Source organism: Mycteria americana, chromosome 18 (assembly GCF_035582795.1).
Source record: "Mycteria americana isolate JAX WOST 10 ecotype Jacksonville Zoo and Gardens chromosome 18, USCA_MyAme_1.0, whole genome shotgun sequence".
NCBI lineage: Eukaryota > Metazoa > Chordata > Aves > Ciconiiformes > Ciconiidae > Mycteria > Mycteria americana.
Window position 1 is genome coordinate 6,036,619 of NC_134382.1, and position 27,808 is coordinate 6,064,426.

The window sequence follows — 27,808 nt, forward strand, 5'->3', positions numbered from 1 at the left end:
TCCGCTTTTTTGTCTTCCTTTAAGTTGAATTTTTCTTTCATGGGCTCAGCACTAAACCTCCCCCCAAAAAAGAAGAATTCCCCCTTTTTGCGGGGACGGCGCGATGGCGGTGGCAGGAGGTCACGCAGTTTGAACCAATCCCATTGGCTGTCAGCTTCGATAGCCCTGGCGGGGCAGATGCTCCTGCTGGGCACGCGCAGTGGCGGCCATCGCTGTCGCTACGGCAACGCTGGGATTGGGGACGAGAAAGGGGGCTTGACTAGCAGTCGAAAGCTGCCACATTGCCTCAGCATTAACAGAGTCTTTAATAAACGCTTAAGAGGCAGCCCCGCAAATTAGTTATGACAGTTTGTGCAGGGAATCAGGTCTCCCCCACGCTCCTTCCGCCCTTCTCCTTTAAAGGGCCCATAGCCTGGACAACTTTGACATAATTTTGCAATAATTATCACTTGAAGAATTTCCACGCTGGAGTGGACGTCAGAACCCATCATGTCAGCTTGGCAATAAACGCTGACCAGCAATCCCAGCACTTCCCTCCCCCCACACGTTTTCTTTGCTTTTTCCATTTATGCACTGGTGCTAGTGATTTAACTTACTTATTTGCCACTGTAACCTTGTTTTAAACCTACATTTTTCATTTAATTTTTGCATTTAATTTTGGTGTCTTTCTCAAGCAGGGAATGGACAACCAGCAGCTCCTGGACGGTTCAATCCAGTTCAGGTGAAGCAGGAACCTGTGGAGGCCATGGGGTCGTCATCTGCCACCAGTCAGGACTCCTTGCAGGAGCACAGCTTGGACCTGAGCGTCAAGGATCACGGGTGAGAGAAGTGGGCAGGCAGGCACGCTTAGCTCTTTCCAGCATCAAGCTCTGAGAAGTTTCCATATCTGTAATATGAGAGGACATAACATGTTGATAAAAGGCGGTTTCACAGTGGCTGAGTTGGACACCCCCAAACTGGAGGCAGGGAGGCTCTCTCTACTCCCCCTCAAGTGTATGGTCTCCAGATGTTTTTTTTGGCTCACAAGTACCTACTGACTCTTTGACAAGAGCCCCACCTCTTGTGCTCCCCTCTGAAAAACCAGCCACTGGCAAAGTTCCTTCTTTCGCTTAGATATTCCTGCTGTTGTCATCAAGAGCTGATCGCAGGCGGCTCCCATGCCACACTTCAGCACACTTTCAGCAGGAGCATTTGCACTGATGCAGTAGGGCATTGAATGAGGTCTAGGAGAGGCACCTTCCAGAGAAATTGGACACACAAAACAACTGGGTGTCAGGCTACCTCTGGTCTGGGTCTGGCAGGTGCTAATCTATAGTTACGGTGATGAATCTTTGCACTTGCGCAGATGTCAATGGACCTATCTCAAAGCGTGTGTCCCACTTGTCCAGCATCTCTACTGAGAATAGGAGTGTTTGGGGATTGTCCTGTGTGAAAAAACTGCAGAGGAACTGATACTGGGGATAAGTGAGCCTGCTCCGCTTTGACCTTTGTATACATTCCTTTCCATACTTCATTTAAACAAGCCTCAGTGCGGGACCCCAGCACTTGCAGTCAACTAGAACTATTACTGATGCATGTGAAATACTAAGGTTGCCTTTCAGCATGCTTAGCTGTGCCCATAAGGATTGGTGCCTTGCCTTCCCCTCTGCTGCCCAGGGGCCTGTGTCCCTGGCAGTATGAGTCTTCCATCAGCATCCCCCCCTGGTTTTGTGGCATATTTTTGAAAGTTCTAACAGGATGAAGGAGTAAAACGTGGGGTGGGTTGTGAGTCAGCTAATAAAAAAGTGTGATGGTGGGACACTGGAGGAAGAGGTCTGGACTGTTTAATAGCTGAAAGAACTAAATTCTGCAGACTTGGACCCTCTTTCTCTCCATCTTGGCTATAACAAGTAAAAGAGTTTGGCCTGCCCAAGGGAGGGTGGGCATCATTCTCTTCCTCCGGATGCAGCAGGTGAGGAGTGAGGCAGCTTGAAGGGAGAAGGATTAATCTCAGTGCTCACAGTCCCTGTGCACATCTTAACTAAACCCTGTTGGTTTGTGTGTTCCAGTAATGAATCAAATGGCCACACAGTCTCGGCAAATTCATCTCTTTTATCCTCGCTTATGAATAAGGTAAGAGCCATCCATCAAACGCCTTTCATTCCCCCCACCAAGAGAAATTAAAGCTGCGATGGCGGGGAGGGGGGGAAGAGATGCGTTTGTTTTTTAATGTTTTGCCTCTAATAAGATGAGTTTGTACCATTTAAATTTTGAGACCATTTTTCATCGGGTATAATTTCAGAGCCACTGCTTACGAATTAATTTAATGAACTGGCTGAAGAAATATATTGCAGCCTCTGACACCTTTTTTTTTTTTCATCCTTTCTAGACAGAGGAGGGCTCCGAAAGAAATTTTTTTCTTTTTTTAATTTTTTTTTTTAATTTCCAGAACCTGGCAACTTCTCTCTCACTCTCTCTTTATAGTTACTAATTTTATTTACTTAAAAACATTTTCTTTCATTGGGGGAGGGGGAGGAGAATCATTTGTTTTTATGAAAGAGAAGAAGAAAAAAAATGACAAGTTTTGAGCCAAAATTATCCATTTCTGTCTTTCTGGTATCCAACAGTGGTGTCCAACAGAGCCCCCTTTACCATGTTCTATAATATTTATTTTAGATAATGCATGGTTTCTTTTTCCTTACTTTTTCCCTAAATTATACATTATCTCAAATATATATTTTCCTTTCACATGATAAATTCCACTGTACCAAGATTAATTTTGCTGTAGTATACAACTGCAGTAGAGATCAGGGCAGCCTTTGAGCCATGCTTTAATATTCTGCTGTGTGATAGGTTTTACAGGCATAACTATTGCCATCCCGTTGGCTCTGGGCGTTACATGATCAAGGCCATATAAGCCTCAAGAGAGGGCAGAGTGACTTTGCCTAGTAATCTCTCGCCTCCTTTCTCTCTTATTTCATCACTCTTTTTTCTCTGTGTTGTTTAATTTCTGCATTTATCCTTATGCCACTTTTCTCCTCCATTGGCTCTCCGTTACACTGGGTTTTTGATGTTCCCTTTTAAACTTCACTTCTTATTCGTTCCTGCATAGTGTCCCTTTAGTGATTCCAAATATGCAGCCCTTTCTCTAGTGAGTAAATCTATTTACTAAGTCTGCTGTCTGGGATCCTGAGTCATTCTGAAGGCCCCAGCTCAGGGAAATTCTGTTTCAATAGATACTTCACTTGAAAATCTCCAGGAGAATATGAGATTTAAGCATATGCTTAGGAATAAGCATTTGTTTGTGTGCAGCCCCGCATAAGATCCTTTATGTTGTGCAAAATAAGGGTAGCACAGGTACAAAATGCGAGTTCTTCAGGTTTGTTCCTTTTTTTAAAGAAGGAATGGGATTACCCGATGACATAAACCAGCAAAGAATAGAGCCCACTGATTTAAGGAGCCTATCCCAAGACTAAGGATTGCAGAATCAAGCTCAGTGTGCTCAGGAACACATCACGCTTGCTTCTTCCTCTTGCTGCACATGATTTCTGTTTGTGGAGGAATCCTTCATTATTTACCTAGGAAAAATAACCCTTTACAGAAAGTGAATGCCCAACAAACACCAATGGAAAAAGACGACCTGAATTTCTGACTCCAGCTGTAAAGAGCTGCAGCCTCCACATAGCAGCAGGGGCTTTACCTTCAGGGGGCATTAAGAGAGCCTCAAATAGCCAGGGTTCTTGTAGCGTATTGCAGTTTATTTAGGGGGGCTGTCAGGCCTAATTAACTGATATTTATAAAGGGCTTCAAGATCCTCAAGTGGGTGGGGTTTATAATGCAAGTATTGGGCCCAATCCTATATTTTATTCATGCTGTGAATTTCACTGGTGTTACTGGAGGTAACTGAGAGCCCAACAAAGCACGAAAGGGTCTGGGAAATTGTGCATTTATTCTGAAAGAAAATTTTTTCTCTCTAAGCACTCAAGTGGCTTCTTTTTTCTGTCCTGCACATCATACGCCTGGACCTCTAAACCTTCTCTCTGCAGAACCTATTTGTAGCCTTTCACACAAGGCAAATTTTGAGTCCAAGTCCTGCTTTGTGGAGGATATGTCCATTTAGCACAGAAAGTGACATAGTATCTCTATTGAAGTTAGTAAGAATTTTCCAGGAACTTAAGCGGAGCCAGAATTTTTCCCCTTTTCCCACCCCCAAACATACCTGATAGTCACTTTAAAGGAGGAGACATCCTTGTGGCTGAGATAAGATGATTCTAAATAAACCAGAGCTTACCAGTTCTATCACTAGCTCTGTACTAAGAGACTGGCATTTTGTAGCAGCTATATAGGGCTATGAATGTTTAAGCCTGTACACCTTCTCCATACTCATTATGCTTCATTACTTTACACAAGAGCCATGAATATTAGATGGGCACCTGAGGACTTTGTGATAGTTGGGCGGAGGATGCAGAAGAGTGAGGTGTTACTAAGTTTTGCTGATGCAGTTGAGGCAGCTTGTGCAGACTTCTTGTCTTCTGTCTTAATCTTTGAAGACACAGCTTTCCGTGGGCAGTCCTGAGGGTATCCAAACTGGCAGCGTCCACGGCTGTGTGCTGGGCTTGATGCAGTGTCTATGTTCTTGTTCCAGATGTCCAAGACCAGCGCCAGCCTTGGCAACCTGCTGAACATTAAGACAGAAGGAGATGGCAGCCAGGCTGGGGCTGGAGAGCCAACACAGTACTTGGGCAAGGCAGTGAAGGCACTTGTCCAGGAGAAGCTCTCTGAGCCATGGAAGATGTACCTGCACAGGTAAGGAGAGCATGGAACTGGGAATAGAGGAGAGGGAAAATTATTTCCTTTGCGAAGTGTCTGGCTCATTAGTTCACACTTGAATGCAGAGTTCTCTTGAATTTAAAGGCCTAATTCTGTCATATGCTGATCACCTTCTGGAGCACATTTAGTCCTCAGTCCCGGCTGGCTGCAGTGGCTGTTAATGTCCTGTCAGAAATACTGGTCCACATAGAATTATTTTGCAAAGGGATCTTGAGAGCCAACTATATGAGCACAGTTCTTCACACAGTACTGTTAGGCTAGACTTCATCTGAGACTCCTCTTTATATCCCCAGTCTGCAAGTCCAGGGGACCCACTGCAGCTTGCTCTTGGCACTGAACTTAGTTATTACGCACAGATCACAGAAGCCTTAAAATGCTTGCTGTGGCATTTCCTCTGATCATGGGAGTAGGCCACTGAAAGAAAACGAGTATAAGGGGTATGGGAACTGGGACGGTTTCTGCTGTTTTTGTTGTAGACAAGGAGGCTTGAAAGGAAAATGGAACAGATACAAAACTCACCCACACACAGACACGTGCCCATACATGCCCAGACAGACACGTGCTTTGAGCATACACAGATACACCCAGGCAGACACATGGGTTTGTGCTCTGACACAGATAGTTGCCTACAAATGCCTGTGGACACTTTGTAAATCACAGACTTCAGTGGAGAAGACGAGAAAGTCTTCTAGTCCGTCTGCCCCTGGCCAGTGTGAGATCCTTCCCTGCAGTCCATTTGCATTTTGTCCAGCCTAGTTTTAATTATGCCAAGCCGTGTGGCTATTTTCTTGTCTCTGGGAGCATTATTCTACCACCTAATATGTTTCACTGTCACGATTCTTTTCATGGAATGCTGCCTGAATTTCTCTTTTTTGTAATTTTGCTGCAGTTCTCCTGGTTATATCCCCTTGAACCACAGCAGATAATTCCTCTCTGCAATTGGAGTTCACCCCCTTCAGATAGTCACAGACTTTTAGCATACCATTTAACCAAGCGTATTTACTTCCTTTAATCTGACTTTGTAAATTAGTCCCTTCAGCCTGCTGATCATGTTGTTGCTGTTGTCGTTCTTGCTGTTCCCTGAACGGGTGCAGAATTGGGCTGCCATTCCTGTATCACCACACCAGATAGAACAAGCTTCTGGCCCCCATATATGCAGCTCACAATTGTGCTACCTTGTTTGCATCTATACTGCATAATGTATATGTATCATGTTTACCATCCACTGTTACACAGGATTGCTTTTAATGTTGCTCTCATGAGTCCCCTACGTATAAAAATACACCCCCACCCCCCAGGTGTGTTAGCAGTATGTTTCCAAATATGACTCTCCTATTCGGAACCTTCTCCCTTGTCTTGCAAGTCCTCTCTGTGTTATTTTTCTCCTTTTGCACTGGAGTCACCAACTCCTCCCAGTTTAGTATCTTCTGTGAATGTCATTAACACGCTGTTTACTCCTTCTCCTAGATTACTAATGAAGATGTTAAATAAGCTCAGACCTAACCAAAGTCATCCTTGCAGCATTCACAAGATACCTCCTCCCAGCTCAATATGTTGCTGTTTGTCATTAGCCTTTGTTTACGGTCCTTCAGCCAGTTTTCAATCCACGAGGTAGCATTCACATCCAGGCCAATCTGAATTAATTCTAAGCATATGCGAGACTGTATCAAAATGCTTTACTAAAATCCAAATATATTGCATCCCTTCATCCACTAATTTTGTAATTCTATCAAAAAAAGCAATTAAATTTGTCTGGCAAGATTTATTCTTTATAATCCTGATGCTGTTTATTGCTCATGGTTCCTTTATCCTCTAGATGTTTAATGATTTTCTCCTCCCTCTTAATATTTGTTCCATTACTTTACTGGAAGGAGAAGTTAAGACGAGAGGTATGATAATTGCCAAAGATCACTTGTCTTTTTTTTCCCTGAAAGAATCAGTACCTAGATTTTTAATTTTTTTTTTTTCCCCCCAATTTCATAGTACCTCCCTCTTCTCTATGGCTTAAAAAATAGCAAATAGTAATGCAATCAGTTTGTGAGTTAATTTCCATTGCACTTCAGGACATACATCATCCAGACTGGCTGATTTGTGCATATTTATATTTTCCAACCAGTCCCTTTATCTGCTCTTCTAGAAGGTCCTCATTTTATCCCTAATTGTCTGCTTTGTCTTTAGTTTTCCTATCCAAAGCAAATTTTATAAGGCAGCCATTTTTGACTCATCACCTCCCATTTTAATCGGACCTTCTTTCTAAGTACAATACCTCTTGTCCCTGATAAAACAACCCCTTTAGCTTGCAGTAACTTGGTTTCTTACCTCTTACCACACCTTTACTTTCCCTCATCTTCTCCCTGCAAGCCTTAACTGACTGCATGTATTCTGTATCCACTGACCTTCCTTCTCCAGTACAAGTTTTTTTTCTTTTTCCTTTACCCTCAAATTGTGAAGAGGGCCCTCCTGGGACCACACAGGCTGCTGTTTGTTTCTTGCTTTCCTGCTCATCAGAGCAATTGTAGTTTGTTGTATCTTAATTATGCAAGATTCCCCTGTTAAGTTTCAAATCCTTCCTGCCAGTGTTTTCTACTTGATTTCTTGATTCCCTGGGATTCTGGAGTTTCCTGAAATCACATGTATTTGTGCTACTCTTATTAAGTCTGGAGAATCTCAGCAGTGGATGAGCAGTGAAACTGTGCTTAGTTGTTTTTGCCCTCTTGACCGTTTCCTCCGAGATGACAAGAGGCGTATCTTAGGTAATGGCTTTTGCTCTGTTTTTTGCATTGCAGCATTGTTTCTTCTGTACTTCAGGGATTGTGCTTTTCAGTATTTAAGCATACTAGGCTGTAATTGCTATATAGGTGATAGTTCGTCTCTCCCATCTTTGTGATACCCTGTTGTTTCAAGGTGGGGGGGCAGGCGGATCCTGGATCTAGATTCCCTTGAACCACTGTTGTTTCTTCCCTTTTGCTCTTCCCAGCAGATTGAAACAGAAAAAAAAAAAAAAAAAAGACCTGTAATGGTTTAGCAGTGTCCTCTTGGTCTGGATTTCTTTTAATTTCCTAATCTTTGATTGTTCCTCAGAGCCTTGGCTTTTGTACCTAGGCACTCAAGAACACTAATGATTTTCATCTTTTCTTTCAGAGTAGTTCTGTATTTTGCTCCCACTAAAAGTGAAGGGGTCAAGTTCTTGGTCAAGTTCAATTGGAGAGAAATTAGGTTCTTGTTCTGCATGTTCAGATCTATGTAACAGGCAATAACCAAGCAACAATGCCAGCAGTGCCGTTTGTGCAGCAGGGACAGTGACGTTAGAAAACAGAATGGTAGTAGAGTTGAAAAACAAAGAAAATGTGTCTGTTCCAACACTGCTTCTCTTCTGGGGCCTTCCATAAAATGCCTGCTTGTCTGCTTTGGCCAGGTTCGGTACCAAGGATTTCTGCGATGCACAGTGCGACTTTCTCCATAAGGTGCATTTCCATTGTGTCGTGGAGGAATGCGGTGCCCTCTTCAGCACCCTGGATGGAGCCATCAAGCATGCCAAGTGAGTAGGAGAGCGTGAGTCTTGGGAAACCTTGAGAAAACTCTACAACGCGCACACTGCAGGACGAGAGAGACCTTGCTGAGTAACTCTGTTCAAGAGCAGGAACGTGGGCAGCCCTGAGGGCATGAGTTCGGGCATCCACATGCTTCCTGTGTAAATGTGCTCAGCTAAAATTTTTGCAGAACACTATGTCCTCTTTAATTTTGTTTCACAATAAATGTGCTCAACTGGTGAAAAAGAGGTGTCTCTCAGTGTTGGCAAGGCTGAGAATTGGACATTTGTGTTTTTCCGTAGCCTACTTGACAGACAGTGTCTTCAAGGAGACCCATATTTCTCACAGCGCACAAATACACCATACAGAGAAATAAGAAAATATGGGAGGGAAAGGATCCTATAAACCCAACCGTTGTCACAGGATACAGACTTCTTGTGGAGTAGACAGCTCCCCATCACTGCGGTGTAGAAAGCATTTTATTGTTCTTTGACTTGTCGTGACATATCTCTTTTAACAGATTTTCCCTAGCCCTTAGTTTATATGGTTTTGCTTAAGAGTTTCACATCATGTGGATAAGGATCTTGAAATGAAGCAGTCAAACTGTCCAGCCCAAGAGCAACCTCCTTCTCACCTTGCCACATTCTACATTGTAAACCCTTTGTCATTTCACATCATTTTGGAAAGTAGCAGACAGCCCAGAGTTTGGTAGCCAGAACTGTAGGCTAGATAATATGGCCTGTGTTACAGAGGCTGTACAGCATGCTCAGAACCCTAGCTGACTCTTGGGTGAAGAATGAATTTAAAATATGCTCCCACTGTTACAGTGAGGGGACTAGCAAAGGAAGGGTGGGATATTGGAAATTTTCCCTGTTGCAAATTTCTACAGAGCATAATCTGCAGTTCAAAACCACGCCAAGTTCCTTTTAAAGGCAATGGAAGACTTGCCTGAGTAAAGAATGAATAAGGCCTTCAGCAGCTGGCCACATGACTGATTCTGAAGGGGTTTAAAGGGAAGGAGATCTTGCAAATTTTAAGACAAAGATCGGTTAGCACAGTTGGTCTCTGGCGTTGGATAGTTCCCTGTGGTTCACTACTACAAACTACTGGCTTCTCACAACAGCGATGGGAAGCTGCCCTCATAGGCATATTGATCTTACTGACTGCAGCGATTCTTGCATCTCTCTGATTTCAACACGTTACTGCACCTTTCAGTCTCCACGCCTCTTAATGAATTCCCTTCTCTTCACAGTCTAGAAGGCCTCTAAATCTTTCCACAACATTTGCAGAGCCCCTTTTAGGATTTAACCTCAGCTAATTTGTTTGCAGACTCCTGCCACGTTCCTGTTGATGTTTATCAAGTTACCGAGTTATATGCAATGGTCAAGAATTTACGTCTGAATCACACTGTCTTTTTGCAGTTTTCACTTCCGAACTGAGGGTGGAACCGTGAAAAGTAACTCTGAGTCTCCCTTCTCAACTGCTACTGAGAATAAGGCTTCACTGGCCCCTTCATCACCATCTGCTACTTCTGTCACCATGGCAAGTGCTCCTGCCCTCGACGTGCCCACTCCAAGTCCAGCTACTGTGCCCTCTGCCCCCACACTGCTAGCTTGGAAGCAGCTGGCTTCAACCATACCCCAGATGCCTCAGATCCCAGCATCAGTGCCTAACCTGGCAACTTCACCCTTGGCAACGACTTCCCTGGAGAACGCCAAGCCTCAGGTCAAACCCGGATTTCTCCAGTTCCAGGAGAAGTAAGTTGTAGATGCTGCTTGCCTCCTTGTGTCCTCTCCAGACTTGCAATCCCCTCTTTACTGCTCCTCAGAGCTGTAGTACTACATCTGTATTCTCCCACTGAGAGACCTTCTGTCTAGAAAGTACTCTGGGCTTTATCTCACAGGAAATTTACTTCTGTAAAGTCTAGAAAATGCCTTCAGTTATATTTTCAAGTACATCTGGGAGCACTTTTAGGTATGAGTTTCGAAGAGAAATGAACTTGCTGACGTATCACTGAAGCATTTTTTATACCTCATGATAGGTGTACAGAAATACATGCGTCTGTGCAGTATTTTTGACCCTGAAGGCTACAGAGGAAGCATAGCATCTTTAAAGTTTTCAGCATGATGCCTGACTAGCCCACCTCCAGATCTTGCTGCAAGTGTGAGACTTGCCATGAGTTTCTGTAGTTGAGCAAAAATCAGTGGGCAACTGAGTGCTCAGTCACGCAAAGGTGAGGTGTTACTGCAGCAAAGTACACAGGACTAACTAAGAGTAGGTGTTTACAGATTGCTGAAAAGGAAGCTTGCTGGATTTCTCCCCATAAGCTCTATGGCCTTTTCCTAGGAATGCCATCTGTAATTCAGTATAATACAGCTTCATTTTTTTTTTCAGTGAAGAAGACTGGGGGTCAGATAGTGGAGGGCCAGAAGTGCTTGGACTCTGCCTTATCAGGAATGGGTCTCTGAGCAGCTCAAGGCATAGGGAGCAATTCTCTCTCACTTCAGATTTGTCAAAGTTTTGCTGTCCTGGCTGAACTTCCATACAAGTGTAATGCGTCTCCTTAAATTCTGTGCCTCTGGTTTTGTAGTGTTAGTTTACAAAGTAATTCACAATGGAGGCGTCTGGCAAAAGGTGACAACCTTGCTGAACTTCTTTTAAAACACTGAAGAAGTTTCACAGTGTTGCTGTGATGATGGTGTTATTTCTGTTACAGAGACAGAAAGAGGCACAGAAGTTCTGTAGTTTACAGGAGGACACAGGAGCTGAGGATCAGGTTAGGCATTACAGCTTAGAGAGTTATTCAGGCTGGTGGAGTACCAGTCTCTGGGTCATATATTGACAGTCATTTGTCTGCTTTCAAAGAAGTGTATTAATTCTATTTCACGTATCTGAGTGGGTATCACTGGGTACAGTGCTTGGGATCCAAGAGATCAATGTTCAGCTACCTCCGGTCTAACCTCTGTTTGTGCAGCCAGAAATCCATGGAATGGGTGGGGGGAGTAAGGTACCAAAACCATTTAGCTGATTAAACAGGCTACTGCCGATTTTGTCTGATCAGGGGAAGCCCTGGCATCTTGCAGTGTGCATGCCCAAGAGTTTCATTTCAGTTGCACAAAATTGAGGTGGGAAAAAATGTCTGAATCTATTGAGGTAAGTACAAGCAGAAAGGGAGAAACAGCATCTATCCAGATCTTGAGAGAGCTTTAAATTGGAAGTGTGGCCCTCAAAGACTACAGAACCCACCATGCATTGCTGTATTTTAATAATCTTAATCAAGAAAGTGCACTAGCTGGGTGGAATTGCAGTAGTGCTGCCAGCATCAATTTTACTGAAGAGGAAGGTGGCTATGGGAAATCTGTAGGCCATGTTTGGAACAGAGGCTTCAGCTGGGCTCCCCTTGAATTAAATTTTGGCAAAGAAACAAATGTGTGAAATGAGTGAAGGTGATGATTGGGTTTTGGATGTATTCCAGCGATCCCTGCCTGGCAACGGACTGCAAGTACGCCAACAAATTCCACTTCCACTGTCTCTTTGGGAACTGCAAGTATGTGTGCAAAACCTCTGGCAAAGCAGAATCCCACTGCCTGGACCACATCAACCCCAACAATAATTTGGTGAATGTGCGAGACCAGTTTGCTTACTATTCGCTGCAGTGTCTCTGTCCGAACCAGGTAAGAGCAATTCAAAAGCAGTGTTCTAGCCTGACTATGTGTGCGGGAGAAGAATGGGAAGAGCAAGTAGACTACCCAACAGGAAGCGAGGCTGAGTGTTTCATTCCTGGTCTAACTACAGAACCATGGAAGGGTCTTAATTATGTGGTCTAGCAAAATGTTTGGTTTCCATCAAATTGAAAATTGCGCTGCTTTTATGTTTCTTTGACTTGGGTGAAGTGGGCAAGGCAACTAACAGGAACAAGATGAAATAAAATACAAATCTATGATGAATACCAGGGAAAGCCGCGAGTTAGGTTTGGGATATTTCAACGTAGAATAGTGCAATACGGAATACATGACAGCGATACAAAATACGTGACAGGGAACAAGTTTGCATTGCGGCTTCTGGAAGATGAAACGGATGTGATCTCGAGTATCAGTTCAGGCCTCTCTCTCATGTCTCAGAGGGACAGCATTAGTAGCAGGCAGATGAGAGTGCATTTGTTTTAGATACGCTTAAAGCAACCTGCCTGTTTGCTCCCCTCTAGCACTGTGAATTCAGGATGCGAGGGCATTACCACTGTCTTCGTCCTGGCTGCTACTTTGTGACTAACATCACCACCAAGCTGCCCTGGCATGTGAAAAAACATGAGAAGGCAGAGAGAAGGGCAGCCAATGGCTTCAAGTATTTTACCAAGCGAGAAGAGTGTGGCAGACTAGGTGAGTTTTCTTCTGTTTCCCCCGTCACCTTTCTCCTGTGGTCTGTCCCAGGTCCAGGCTAAGAATGCCATGAGTTAGAGCCTGCGAGTTACGCTTCAGATGTTTTTGGTCGTTAAATCACTACACAGGAAATGGAACAAAACAGAAAGCAGTTCCTGATCTGCCTGAGTTGAAGCATGTTTTCCCAAATAGACCCAAGTTAAATGGATAGAAACTGTAATATAGAGGATTTTATTTTTTATATCTATATATCTATATGAAATTTATCTATATTAAAATATAATATATATATAATTTTTATATATATAATTATATCTATATGTATATAAAATTTGTCTGGAGATACAGCTTCCCCTTTGTTCTTCCTTTTTATCTAATTGTCAAGGCCTTTTTTGTTTGGTTTTTTGCACTTTGTAGTCTTTTGGGCCTACTGCTTGTCTTGGGTGGAGTTTAGGGTACTCTTAGGAGTAAAAAAAAGCATAGGGGAAGTGCCTGTTCTGATGAGTGCCTTGTGTGAAAGTCTTCCTGTGTCAAGGAAGTTCCTGCTTTGCCCGATTCCAGGCAGCTTCAAATTATTTTTTTTTTTTTTAGCCATTGCCAGTGCCGCATATTGAAAGCCAAAGGGCAAATAACTGGAGATAGCGGTACAGAGAAGAGCATTCAATAAACTACTCCCTTCTCCTCCAAAACCATTCTCCACATCCACTTGTGAGCAGCAGGGAATACGGCGCTGTGTCTCTGTGCCAGCCTTCCACCAGAGCACGGCCTAAGGAAACACCCGAGATGTGGCACAGCCTCAGACTGTGGCTTGCCCACTTGCCAAAACTATTAGCAGCACTGCAGTAGTTATTAAATCTAAGTGCCTCTAGTGTAAGGCTGGTAAAACAAATGCAGAACAGAAAGTAGAATGCATTCCCAGGGAGGTATCTAGAGCTGCAATCCAGGGCTCTGAACTGGGGGGAATCCCTAAAGATAGCTCCAGCAGAGCTCTATCCTGAACTGCCTGGGATTCGCTTAATCCTTCTAGTTGTGTTTTGGCTTAACGGTCTCACAGACCCAGTCTTCCCTATCACTCCTGGTTGGAACAAAGGCTGAAACAAAACAGCGTTCAGAGTAACACCTCCAGGTGCTGTTCTCTCACGTCGCAGGGGAACAGCCACAATAACCAGAACCAAACTTTTCAGCTTTGAATACATCAAGAATTTATACCCAAATGGTAGCTTGTTTGTGGTAACCAGGGTAATGAGTGTCAACACGCCACAGCCAGTACTTACCTAGGTCTCATTTACACGTCACTAGATTCAGCAGTTGCTGTTATTTACTCAACTTTAGGTGTTTCGGGTGATAGCAGGGGCTAGACAAAGCAGGACAATGATATATGACACGCAGCCTACACGGACGCCCTAGCAACAGGCGAGCCTTCACCTGCCCTTTGCTGATACTGTTTCAGTCCTGCCAGCACTGTTTGTTCTCCATCCCAAAGAACAGCACAACGTGATGGGGAGGGCGAATGAGGTGGGGCTGTGGGGGAGTGCAATACCTAAACAAACATAAACTTGGCATGCACATAAAACGCTATCTGTGAGCTAAAGATGGGCCGGGTGATTCGGGAGCTGTTTGGCAGCGAGGCATCTACAGGCTGTGCATGTGTCAGCAGTGTTTACTGTGGGGAGCGATGGGGTGGATGCATCCAGCAGTATGTACATATGCCTGTAAGTTGGGCTTGCCATGCAATAAACGTACGTTTAGCCAGCACTCTGCATTTCCCTATGGAGATACAGGCAGCATGATGGGATGGTGTAGCTGGATGAGTTCGTGTAGGTGTACATGGTTATACCAACGTGTAAATGCATGGCTACTCCTCTGTACATATCTGTGCTTTTTATGTTGCGTATGGATATATAGCAGGTGCAGAAAGCACTGGCCTGCTTTAAGTGTTGTAAATGTTTCTGAACAAACACACGATAGATTTTTATATGTTATGTTTGTGCATGTATAAATATATACACATGTGTATGGGTGGGGAAGGAGAGAGAGAGATGAAAAATAAGTAGGTATGTAAGTAAAGGTGGATGGGTGTAGGTAGATGATAGATGGGTGAGTAAAACTGAGGTGGTCTGTAGCTCTTTGTGTGTAAGGGTATGGCCAAGGGATGATGGAGAACAGACAGAACCTGATTATTGATCTAGCTATGTTTTACCTGCAACAAGCCATTCTTTATCATCTATAGAATGTAGCTGTTGAGGATTGTCTGTTAATGAGATACAGAAAGTCCCAGCATGCATGGCACTATCCACGAGGAGCAAAATGTGTCAAGTGCTGTATGCCAGAACTCATATAAATTGTTTGTTGTTTAGTAGCTGCCCCTATTACACAACAAATTTGGAGTGGCAATAAACACTTCTTGGCTTATTTCTATCTGACCAGAGAGCATACACTGTCCAGAGCTAGAGCTTTTAAGAGACTGCTTTTCTGAGAGCACAGTTAAAGGAAAAAAGAGAAAAAGAACTTTTCATTTCTAACCCAATTATGAGCGTGTATTTTCGATTGTAACTTCTATGATAGCGTTAAATGTCTTGGGTTTGTTCTCTTTGTAAAGGAAAAGGCACTAGCTAAGACTGGAGAGCATTAGGCACTACTAGATGCAATGGTAATGTTCCTTTCTTTATAACAAAATGAAGAGGGATGGGACTAGCCTGCAGCTCAGGCTCACTTCTTAAATCTGTGTACACCGTAATCCTCTCTTGCAGTTGCTCAGCAGGCAAAAGATCATGGTTTTTTTCATTCAGGACTGTTCCTGAAGAACCCGTGACCATTGATAATCTTCAATCCACCAGAAATCCATGTTAGCAGCAGCCTTGTCCCATCTCCAGATCATCTTCCCTACAGTCCCCTTCCCTCTTGGTACCTTTCATGTACTACATACAATGGTTTTGTGTCTGCAGGTTGCAAATACAACCAGGTGAACAGCCACTTCCACTGCATTCGAGAGGGCTGCCAGTTCTCCTTCCTGCTCAAGCACCAAATGACATCCCACGCCAGAAAGCACATGAGAAGGATGCTGGGGAAGAACTTTGATCGTGTTCCTACTCAGGTGACTCACTGGTTATTTAAGTCTAGATCCGCATGTACTGTTGGTCCCTTGCTGCAGAACTGCTTTAGTGCCAAGACACTCATATGCAAACTCTTAAGGATATTATGTCTGCATTGGGGGATACAACTGGCATAGGTGAGTTCACCCAAGCTAGCTTTACCTGGTTGGACTTCTACAATACGAGGAAAGATGATGAAGCACAGACATCAAAGCATTACTTAGTGTAAATAGCTTTTCCTTGTGAATTATGGAGAAAAAAAATTGAGAAGGATAACGCTAAAATACTCATATTTACAACTTGCACTTCCTCCCTGCTCTCTCAATATACACCAATTGGCTTATTAAAATTAAAGTGCTTAGGATGTGGAAGAATTGAACGTGCTGGTTAAAGCAAACATTTCCTATTGAGCATAAAGAATTATTTGCTGCTTCCACCTAGGATGAGAGAAATACCAGTCTCGAAATTTCTCTTCCCTTACTGATTTGGAGTTAGTTTGGGGCACTCCTTGTTCTCTCTCAGGAAGTAGCAGAGTGATGCAGTTGCTTCTTTTCTAACACAAAACTGAGAGCAACTGGCAGATTAGGTTTGTCTGTTTCATGAATAAATTGAAGAGTTTCAACTGTGGCACTGAGCTGCTGCTCAGAACAGCAGCAGTCCTGCAACCTCCTGCTTGTTCTTCTTATTCCTTAGTTGCAACTTCCATTGAGTTGGGAGATGAAACAAGCTAGCTTTATTTAAACGCCTGTGACTGATCTGACCCTAAGGACATCTTCTGGTATATGCAAAACAAAAGGGGTCATCTGTAGAAGCAAGATGGGAACCCTCTTTCATTCCACGACATGGGAATGAGAGGTCCCTATTAGTTATTAAGTACTGTCAATAAGTTAATTGTTGAAGTCTACTGCTGTTGGATTTAACAAGTTCACAGATGCCAAGGAACCAGTATTACTGTTGTGATACTGGTTCTGAACATGAAAAGCTTAGGTTCAAGAATCAAACTTAGGAGAGATTTAACAAATAGATTTGTCTTCACTACTCTTCTAGTATGTGCTGAGTCTAGCCCTAAGAATTTTAGTACATGCTGAGCAGAAAATGCTACTTTTGACCTCCATCTCCTTTCACTGGCAATCCTGTCTCACTTCAGCAGTGGAGAAGTAGTAACCATGGCCTGAGCAATCCTGGGAGCATACAGTGCTAGTCTTACTCTGTTGCTGTGCTCAGCCCATGGAGCAGTCCAGCGAACAACAAAACAAGGATGAAACCGCAAATGAGGGCATGTGGCAAAGCTAACCAGATTGCTGTACTGCCACTGCCTTTCTGCATGTAAATGTACCAAGTCCCGTTTTTCCCATTCCTTAGTGCTCAGTAGGCACTTAGTGCTGTGTTTGGATATACCTTGCTTCTGGGTACCTACCCATGTCACTATCCAGAGAAGGCCTTGCCGTGCCAGGCCACACCAGCTGCATGTGAACGGAGCATACACATACGTCACTGGTTTCAGTCCGTGTTCCCTTGTTGCAGTGTCTCAGCATGCAGGCACTAGGACAGTCATGTCAGGAGTCGTATTTCCAGTCTCTAAATGCAGCAGGACCTACGCAGTAAGGTAGTAATGCCAAGATTAACACCTCCTGTTTTTGAATGCATCAGAATCCACACACCAGGATACCGGTGCCAAGATTAACACTCCCAGCCTCTGAGCACATCACAATTCACATACCAGGATACACGTGCCAAGTTTAATGCTCAGAGCTCCCAGCGAAGGAAGATTCACGCTCCTAGCCACAGTGCCATGGGTTCCACTCACGAGCATGTTCCAGCTATCCCTCATGAACTGTGGCAGAGAGAAATAAACGTGCAGACAGATGGTTTTGGTCTTGGCATCTTGCTTTTGGTGTGAAAGTCCCCGTCCTGTTTTCTTGCTGCAGGTTATTGGCCACACTCCAAGAAATGAAAATCTCCCCCAGGTTGGCAGCATGGCACCCAGCCCAGCCTCATCAGGAACCCCAGCTTCCTTCCAGGGACCCCCAAGCATGATGGACACTGAAACAGATGAGTACATGGATTACACTGGCTGCAGCCCTGGGGGTATCTCCTCTGAATCTTCCAATATGGACCGCAGCTGCTCCAGCACTCCAGTGGGCAATGAAAGTACATCGGCAGGTAAGGGGGGGTCGTGTGTGTGTGAAATGGATCATCCGTTGCCTGCTCTCTTGAGAGAGAAACTCATGAAGAGAGGCCAAAAAACAACTGCACCTTAAAATATAAACTGTACCAGCTTCACAATAGTGCCTCGTACTAACCTGGCTCCCGCCATCATTTGTGAGAAGAGATCCATCAAAATGTGCACCTCAAGCATCCATGAACTAACAGTGTATCTTTTTTCTCCCCTGAGGAGGGATTTTTATCCTGTGTCTTGGAGTTGGATCTATTTTAATAACCGATTTTAAAAAAAACCAACAACCAAAAAAAGGTTGTGGGCCTGTTCTGTACTTGGCATTTCCCCTGATATCTTTTTGTATTTCCTTGTGCAGCATCTGAAGTCAGGCACTTTCCTATACAGTTGAGGTACAGAAAGACTGTACAATAGCAAATATTATATACACAGGGGAAAAAAAAAAACCTACCACATCTTCAGAAATGAACATATAAAAGCAGCTCACTGAGCTCCCTTCCTCATGCAAAAACTCTTGTTCCACTTTGTGCAGTATTGTACAGAGGAGACTCCCATCGTCCCCTCTTTTTTGGAAGTAAGTTTCTGCCATTGTTGCCTGTTTGCCAGGATGATGCGTAGCCATCTCCCACTGCCCTGTATTACAGGGTTATCTTTTCACTAGTCAGATATCTTTTTTGAATTCTGTTATCATCTAGTGGTGATCCAGGGATCTCTTGGCTGTCCTTCCCAGGGTTAAGTGTTAGCATTCTAGATAGGTTGCCTCACTGAGTTTGCTTTAATTTCATACACATTTTCCTACTTTTCTTTCCCACACCAGTTAGATGAAGGTTACCATATAGCACATCTAACCATAAGTTGTATGAACACTGCTGGGTCACGACAGCAGTTGCCCCATGACATTAAAGCTCCTCCAAAGAGTTCTGGTGGGACAGCGGTTCCTGGCACCCTCTCCTTTGTCAGGACGCCATCTGGCCCAAGTCACACTTCTGGGAAATGCCCCCCTCCCTGCTATCCAGGCAGTGAGCAACTCCACCCACCCAAAGTGTAAGACCACCCTTACAGGTATTAGTTGGTACAAGCTGGCACCATATAGATGAACAAAGACCAAACAAGCAGGAATTTCTGCATGAAAGCCTGTGGCTCTTCCCCCATGCCACTAAAGCCACCTTACCTTCTGCAGAGACAACCCTCCTCTTCCCGATGCTGTCAGTTCCTCACCTTCTGTTTCTTCTCTGTTACAGTTCTGTTTCATACATTTGTGAATGTGTTTTCCGTTTTCATCATATTGCTTCTGCTCTTGGGTTCTCATTTCAGTTCTTTTGTTTTTTGTTTTGTTTTGGTTTTTTGTTTGGTTTTGTTGTTTTGGTTTTTTTTGTTGTGTGGTTTGTTTTTTTCTTTTTTTTTTTTCTGCTTTTTTTCTCTCCACATTCTCCAGGCTGCCTGGTTCCTTCTACTGCCACTGCTGCTGCCGATGATGCTACCCACAATGCACCACAACCTCAACCACCATCTCTGCCTCCATCTTTCTCACAAGCCCTGCTTAGGTCTCCCCTTCCCACCCTCCCCTATCTTTTCTCTCCATCTTGTCTCTCATACTCTCTGCTCAGTGCCACTCTTGGATCCAGCAGAGGCATTGTCATGCCTGCCGCCAGCACCACTGGGTTTTCGCCCATCATTGCCACTCCAACTCCAGTAAAAAGTGACGTTCCCTTAGTTCAGGATGCAGCAGGTAACACTTCTTTCCTTTCTCTCTTAGTGTCCTGTGCCCATCTCCTTCCCCTCTCACCCTGGCCACATTTTTTCTCTGCACCTTTGGGTCAGTAAAAAACCATACGTCACTCTGTGTCTTATTTAACTTTATCCAAGGGCCCGTCCATGCCTACTCCTTTTGGCTGCTGACACAGTAACCACAGCTAAGAAGGGTAACCAAAACCACAGCAAATCACTGAGAGACATTTGGATACCTGAGAGCAATTTCCACCGATTCCAAACTATGAGAAAAATCTAATAAAAACCCATAGTTAAAATGCACTTTCAGCCTCTTGATAACAGCAGGATAGCCACAAAGCAAACTTTTGCTCATGTAGCATTAATGGGACTTGGAATTCTTGTTTAGATCTTCCAGGCCACCCAACCCAGTGCCTACCATAGTCTGCTGCACACATCTCGGCAGGTAAATGTCTGACAAGGTACCAGTGCCCTTATTTTTATAGATCTTGTAAGCTTCACTGCTTCCTATTCATATATGAAGCCATAAAATTCAGGGCTGTGTTCCCCAGCACCAGTAACAGAGTGAAGTACAGTCAGTGTCACTATGATGACATCATCAGACAGCTCAGGCTGTTTCTCACACTCACTGTTATTTACATCTGCTCTTAACAGCTGCAGAAAATACATCTAGATTTTTTGGTTTAAGCTGCCATGTTTCCCATGTGTGACTAAGATCAGAGATGTCTCAGGCTGGAGATTCTCATTCCAGCTGGGAATGTTTTTTTAGGGTGTGTCTCAGTTTTGGCTTCTTTTCCCAACTCTCAGCTCTTTTCTAGTTAATTAAAGGCATATTTGTGCTTAAAGTTCACACTCAAGAGCATTCTGGCAGCCTACAAATGTCCCAGTCATTCTTCCTGCCAGTTTTAGTAATGCGCAAATCCAAGGTAAATGGTTGCGAGTATGGCTGGAGGACCAACTCCACTTGGAAGTTCACAGGTTTTTCTCATGGGACTTGGCAGGAGAAGGATCCTTGCTTTGTCCGAAGGAGTGTGTTCCAACAAACAAAATTCACAAGAAACTATATTTTTGTCTCTTTTTTTTTTTTAACTGATTTGCATGCAACCTGAAACATCTTAACCTTGTGCTGTGCTTTCCTCTAAATATTTTTAAGTTTCTTTTCTTTTTACATTTGTATAGTTTCGTGAATGTTTACATTATTAGTCGTTGTAAAGACAAGCTTATGGCATGCACATACCATTGGGATTGCATCTGTTGAGGCTTATAATCTTCAGTTGGGTGCTAGGGACTGAACGGTGTCTAGTGGCTAAAGGAGGAGAGCATACCAGGTTATCATCTCTTTTTCACACCCTTGCTCTGAAACTTTGCCTGTGTGAGGAAACAGAATTGGTTTAACTGAAGTTTTAAGCACATCTATTTGAACTGTTGTAAAAGCCAGGCAGATACATTGAGTTTAAAACAGGTAAAATTTAAATTCTACTTATTTCCCAGATTTCCCATCCAGAGTCTTTCCCCTAGGACGGTTTATCCCGTATTCCTGTCTGAAGGCAGACAAGATGAGCATTCATACTAATGATAAAAGACTCGATGGTTTGGCTGTAATTTTTTTTTAAAAGGAGGAGTAAGGTGTTGATCTGGATAGCAGTGATTTGTCCAGGCAACAATGCACTTACACTAGTCGCCTGGAAGTGGAGCGAGATTTAACAATACCAGATGTTTGGGGGAGGAGCAGAGAGTAATTGGTCACGGATTCTGTAGCTGAGAGCTTGCTTATTTCAAATCTGTAGTGACAGAAAGTTACTCTTTCACTGGTAGCTGGTTAAATTAGCCTTAACGTGCAGTTTCCACCAGCTACATGTCACTAAGATGGTCTCACCATGGATGCCCCAAGCTGGTGTCCTTATTTGCAGTCTGAGCAAAAGTGCCATGTAACGAATGGGCATGGAACAATCTTCTGTTCTTTGCTTATCCTGCAAGCTGTATAGCTCAGGCATGCAAACGATGAGGGAGACTAGGTTGCTGCTACCATTTCCATTGACTTGTGTCTTTCAATACAGTGCCAGTTTAACTTTTGGAGGCTTCCCTCAGTGATCGCCACCTTCTCTTAAAGGGTTGTCATTTGAAGGGCCAGATATGGCAAAAATAGCATTCATCGCTTTTAATACCTGCTTATCAGCCAGAAAAAAAAATAATTCTACAACAGTCAAACAGATGACTCTTTCTTCAGTCTCCTAGACAAGGATGCAAGCTGCTCTGGATTCTCAGGCCCCAGGCACTGCATGTCACTGCCTCTTTTTAAGAGGATGGCAGTTTCAGCATGAAGAGAGGCAAAAAAAAAAAAAAAAAAAAAAAAGTATGTTTTAGTTGCAAGCTATAATTTCCAGTTACACTCACAATTCTGCACCTGGTGAGAAATTCTTGCCTCCAACCTTGTCTGTGCTGCGTGTTGATACTGGAGATTGTGGTTTGATTCTGGAAATAGCAAGCAGAGAAGAAAAAAAAGTTAATAGATCTAATGAGGTCGAGTCCTTGATGTCAGCTTGATCCTAGGGGACGTGAGCACTAGCCAGTTATGCTGGCCCTGTGAATGGAAGTGGAAGATAGATGAGGGCTCTTTATTTACTAGGGGCATCGTGATTTTTTGAGACCCAAGGGAAAGCTGTAGAACTGGTATTTTCTCTCAGAGTCCACTGGCTAGTGATGATGAGAATTAGCCCCATTGAACATCTGTCCATCTGTCTTTCTAAGTGCACTCATCGTAATATGTAGGCTCATTACAGTGAGGGATGTTGCAGTCTCCTGGCCAAAGTCCATCCTATTTCTATAAATTCCCCCCCTTGCAGTTTTAATCACGCATGGGATCTTCCTTCACTTCCTGCCTGTCCTTGGCAATTGTAGTGTAGTACAAGAGCCTGGATAGGGGCAAACAGTAGACACGTACGAGTTATTAGCGTGCTTAAACTCTTACCACTTCAACCCCAGTGAACTACAGTAAAACACCTCAGTCCTTGTATTGGAACAAGCCAGTTCCTCTGTATTAAAGTCTGACTTGAGGAAAATAGAACTAGAGATTCACTAAGCAGCAGGAGAAACTGTGAGAGTAGCAAAACAGAGGAGCAACAGTTAGCATTTGGACAACATCAATATGCAAGAGCAGCAATTAGAGGCAAGGTGGGATATGCTGAAAATTGAGGAAGCCACATCCAGCAGGCATCAGCCAGCCCACGATTGCAGGGTTCAGGCTTACTTAGAGCTTGAGGGATGAGCTGCTGGGTGGGAACAGTTGCAGCATTGTGTCTTGGCAAATACAGAATCTGCCAGGATGGTTAGGAGATGAAGAGAGACCTGGCTGTCAGCAACACCATTCTTCATTTTTTCTCCTCAGGGAATACCATCACTATGCCAACTGCCTCAGGGGCCAAAAAGCGTTTCTGGATTATTGAGGACATGTCCCCGTTTGGCAAGCGCCGCAAGACCGCATCCTCACGCAAGATGCTGGATGAAGGGATGATGCTGGAAGGATTTCGGCGCTATGACCTCTACGAGGACTGCAAGGACTCCAGCTGCCAATTCTCTCTCAAGGTTACCCACTACCACTGCACGCGGGAGAATTGTGGCTACAAGTTCTGCGGCCGTACACACATGTACAAGCATGCCCAGCATCATGATCGTGTTGACAACCTGGTATTGGATGATTTCAAACGCTTCAAGTCTTCACTGAGTTGCAACTTCCCAGACTGTCAGTTCTCTGGCAATAGCACACACTTCCACTGTCTGCGTTGTGGCTTCCGCTGCACTGACAGCACTAAGGTGACAGCCCACCGTAAGCACCACGGCAAGCAGGACGTCATCAGTGCTGCTGGCTTCTGCCAGTTCAGCTCAAGCGTGGACTGCGAGGTGCCTGACTGCAAGTACAAACTCAAGTGCTCCCACTTCCATTGCACCTATCCTGGCTGCAAACACACAGTGGTGGGCATGTCACAGATGGACTCGCACAAGCGCAAACATGAGAAGCAGGAGCGAGGGGAGCTTCCTGCCATCTCTCCTGGCCCTGAGGGCCTTGCCCACTCCACTCTTGAGTATGACATCCAGAACTCTTCCATCAACCTGGACAGTTCCCTCAACCTCAGCACTGACAACAACAGCTCTCTCTTCTTCCTGCAGAACGCAGCTGGTGTGGGCCTCAATGATTCCCTGGACCTCAGCAAGAAGCAGTCAGAAATCACTGAAGGTCCATCACCGAGCAGAGCCGGGACCGCACCTCAGGAGAGGGGGGCGGTGGCATCTGGCTCTGGTGATGTGGAGGACGAGGATGACTCTTCCCAAGAGGATGAAGAGGATGATGAGGAGGAGATGAATGAAGAAGAGGAGGATGATGAAGAGGAGGATGATGATGATGACGATGAGGAGGACGATGAAGAGGAAGACCTGAACACAGATTCTGAAGAATCGCTGCCTGACCCTGAGGGCCTGGCCACTAAAGAAGATGGAGAACCAGAGGAGGCTGCTTCTTCCACAGACCATGGTGATGCTTCCAGGCCACAGGGCGAGCCAGCCCTTACTCCAGCCCCAACTCCTGCTCCAGCTCCAGCTGCTGCCCCAGCCTCGACCGTTGCTCCAGCAGCTTCTCCTTAATCTTAGAGACAACAGCGGCAGTGGTTTGGTTTTGCTCTTACACAGAATTACTAAGAGGACCCCATATGAGGCAAGAACAAAGATTGGGATGGCAAGTGAAAAACAAACTCCGTGCCACACACAGGAGAGAGAGAGGAAGGAAGGAAACCCATGCTCCTCCACAAGCCCCGTAAGAGAGACAGGCTCGCAGCAGGACTGGTGCTGCATCACTTCATTCTGCAGATCACAGAACATGGGGGCAGGATGCAGCAAAAAATACCCTTTTATACGGACATGAACCTTGAGGGTACCAGCTGCTTTTCCTTGCTCCCTGCATGGTGCGTGGGGCCTGTGCCCATCTGGGGACCCTTTGTTATGGGTGGGGCTCTATCCCCCCATTTTTCTTTCTGGGTTTTATTTTTCCATGTTTTCAGTTGTACGATATTAATAATAATCTCCACTTCTTGGAGGGGGGTGGGTGGGAACAACAGGTAATGAATTTTAGAAATATATATTTGTGTGTGTGTCTCTCTCTATATATATAATGTACACACACACACACATATATAAAATTCAAGGAATTGGTGTCACAAAGACAACTAGCTCAGCTTTTGCCAGTGGGAAGGAGGGGGTGAGGGGTGCACGCTCTCTCTCTCTCTCTCCACCGCCCCCCCTTCTTTCTCCAGCATTAAATGAATGGCATCAGACAGCAAGGGTGGGAGTGGGTATTTATTGTCACATAACTGAGGATGCATTAATGAATGAGCAGGGGTGGGAATGGGACACTCCTCTGTTCTTCCAGATCCTTTTTACTATTAATGATAATAATTTTGAATGCTATTTATATTGTAAAACTTTCTCAGTCTACACTTTCTCTGTAGGACACCTCTCCTCATCCCTGCTGTTCTGCCTGTAGGGATTAGCTGAAGTGACTTGGGAAGAACACAGCGGGCAGTTCAAGGGTCTGTCACACTGGAGGACTGGGGCTAATCTCCCATCCAGTTCCATCTCATCCCAACCCCCAGGTGCTTCCTCTCTGTTGAGGGTGAGGCGTTTTTGTGGTGCTTCAGTATCCCCATCTCAGGAGGTTGTGAGCTGACACTCTGTCCCACGGTGCAGCACAAGGAGCACCGTGCTCACAGAAGAGCGTCCTAGCCATTAAAGCAGCCTTGAAAATACTACTTGCTCTCTGACCCAAGCAGTCGTACAATGACAGGTATGTCCCCAGTCCCCAAGCCCTCGTCCCAGCCTTTCACTGAGGATGGGCAAGTCTGTGTTTCTGCATGGACTGATACGGATCTCTGGTGACTTCTGGGAGAGGGTGAAGGCACCACGGAAGAGGGAGAGAAGGCAGGCAAACATTCAGGATCCCACTGTGGGATGGCCTGCTCAGACTGGGGGTCTCCTTTGCTCAGGACTGGGGTGGGGAGGGGGGACAACACTGTTCTGCAGCACCTGTGTAGCTACTGGCCCAGTCATGGTTTTTGCAGCTGCAAAACATAAGGCAGCTGCAACCTGTGCAGCACAGAGAACTCAAAGATGGGGGGAGATGCTAGCTGAGGCCAGGATGTAGTCCAGCTAAGAATTAACGCATTTCTGGGTCCATGCTGATAGATTTTGCCAAGTAGGGCTAATAGCTTGGGCACTGCATAAGCAAATGCAACTATACTGCGTGGAGACCTGCCACCTCAAGAAGCTTAGGCTTTCCCCTGGTTACGAGCTCTTCCCTGCTCTCTTTTCCTAGCCCAGTCTGGGAACACACACTACAGGATACTGTCCTGGACTCTGACAGGTGAGACAGTAGCTGTTTGACCCCAAATCCTCGCCTGAGTCTGAGAGAGAGGGCTTGTCTACATACACCTGGGCTCCAGAAGGACTAGCCGTATGAATTAATTCTGATAATAGTTATTTCAGTGCCAGTTTGTAAGTATACCAGCCTAGCAAAAGGTTCCTTGTGTCTGAAGTTTGTCCCTTTTTAAAAAAAAAACTGATTATTTTTTTCTAACATCATGCAGGCGCCCCCTTCTCCCCCCAACTCCATGAGCACTTCAGCTCCAAGGGATCCCCATAATTTGTTTTCACCCGGAACAGATAAAGGCCTCGAGAAGTTTAGGTTGCCTTTTTTTTTTTTTTTTTTTTAATTATTTCCCTAAGGAACTAGTGCAGATCAGGTCTGATTTATAAACAAGCAGCTCAGCTGTGTAAATGCGGGGACAGAATGTTCAGATAATGTTTCTAAAGGGAAGGCAAAAAAAAAAAAAAAGTTGTACAGTATTTTTCCTGTAAAGGTTATTACTATATATAGAACAAAAGAGAAACCACCAATGCCAGGGGGATGAGGGGGGTCACCTGCCTTCTGGATAGCCCTTAGATATGGTTAATTGTGTGCAATTTTTTTCTTTCTTTTTTTTTTTTTTTCAATGTAGTGTTTGTTTGTACGGGGTGGCAGGGGAGGGGGGGCCTTAATGCTACGGTTTGAGGCTGACTTCACACTCCTAGCACTGACCGGAGCTGCACGATTCCGAATTCTAACTTGAATTTTGTAGAGATGAAACAAATGAAAACAAAACAAATGAAATATTGTTATTACTAGTTTGTAGTATATTTAATTCTTTGGAGTTCTTTTCCTCTATCAGCTATTTGTGTGGCTTTTATTTTTATAGGGTTTTAATTTTTTTGTTTGTTTTTGTTTTGTTTGGTATATCCCCTGCCCTCAACCGTGTGTTTTCTAGCACAACCCAATTCTTGAATATAACGAAGCTCACGTCCCTGGGGCAGAGTGAGGGAACGAAGCCCTGGAATTTCTAGAAATGGGATGGGGCAAAAAGATTTTACTTCAACAGCATTTGCTGCAGGTTCTATACATGTACATTTTTTTCCCATATTCAGCTACTTAGATACTATGGTGATGGGCTCCAAGAGGAATCCTTGGATGTAACACAAGCCACATCTTGCAAAACAGATGTGTTTATTTTGTACCACTGAAATCAACATGATGTGTATCAGTGACTTTTGTGGGAGCAGGATCGAGCCTACTGCCTTTGATACAACATCCTGCGAGGTTTCATGAAACCTGACCGTGAGCATTGCGGACACGGAAGGCGAGGGAGGAGTCTGGTTTCAGTGGCAAGGCACGGGGCTCACTTGGGCCACTTGTTTCCGTTCAGGATAGACAGGCTGTTTCCCTGCTGTTAGGAGCCGGGAACCTGCACCGGGACGTAGTGTTTTTACCTCTCCCCTTTCATATCTCACCAGACTCCACTGACTGAATCACTGCACAACAGTGGGAGAAAGCAGAAGTGTGTGGAGAAAAGGGGAAAAGATCTACCAGTAGCTCTGCTAACACTGGCCCACTTTGGTTGGCGCTGGACGTAATACAGCATCCCAGGAGGCAGCTTTAGGCAGGTGCGGCCAGTGCAACTGCACCAGGATCCGCGCTGGAACGGGGCCCTGTTTCTCATGTCCTTCTGTGCGACTAAGTGT

The 27,808-nt window shown here is 44.6% G+C and overlaps 1 protein-coding gene and 1 long non-coding RNA gene across 7 annotated transcripts in view; one reads left to right on the top strand and one right to left on the bottom strand.

The window, feature by feature from the left end:
• Window positions 1-24,780, top strand: part of CASZ1 (castor zinc finger 1) — a 110,382-nt gene extending 85,602 nt beyond the window's left edge. For 3 of the 6 annotated variants that reach the window (XM_075520521.1, XM_075520518.1, XM_075520520.1), the window contains exons 9-19: window positions 675-819; window positions 2,049-2,112; window positions 4,625-4,785; window positions 8,225-8,347; window positions 9,761-10,096; window positions 11,815-12,013; window positions 12,544-12,715; window positions 15,661-15,809; window positions 17,736-17,970; window positions 19,419-19,712; window positions 23,097-24,780. In XM_075520521.1, the coding sequence (XP_075376636.1) occupies window positions 675-819; window positions 2,049-2,112; window positions 4,625-4,785; window positions 8,225-8,347; window positions 9,761-10,096; window positions 11,815-12,013; window positions 12,544-12,715; window positions 15,661-15,809; window positions 17,736-17,970; window positions 19,419-19,712; window positions 23,097-24,346 (3,128 nt within the window). In that variant the 3' untranslated portion in view covers window positions 24,347-24,780. The remainder of the gene's footprint in view (window positions 1-674; window positions 820-2,048; window positions 2,113-4,624; window positions 4,786-8,224; window positions 8,348-9,760; window positions 10,097-11,814; window positions 12,014-12,543; window positions 12,716-15,660; window positions 15,810-17,735; window positions 17,971-19,418; window positions 19,713-23,096) is intronic. The other 3 variants (XM_075520519.1, XM_075520522.1, XM_075520523.1) reach the window with 3 other exon arrangements.
• LOC142418540 (uncharacterized) lies at window positions 788-20,186 on the bottom strand. The gene is made up of 4 exons (XR_012778324.1): window positions 19,155-20,186; window positions 17,528-17,641; window positions 17,225-17,401; window positions 788-886 (listed from the first exon to the last, which is right to left on the bottom strand). It is a non-coding gene; the product is annotated as an uncharacterized LOC142418540 (long non-coding RNA).
• Window positions 24,781-27,808: the final 3,028 nt, after the last annotated feature.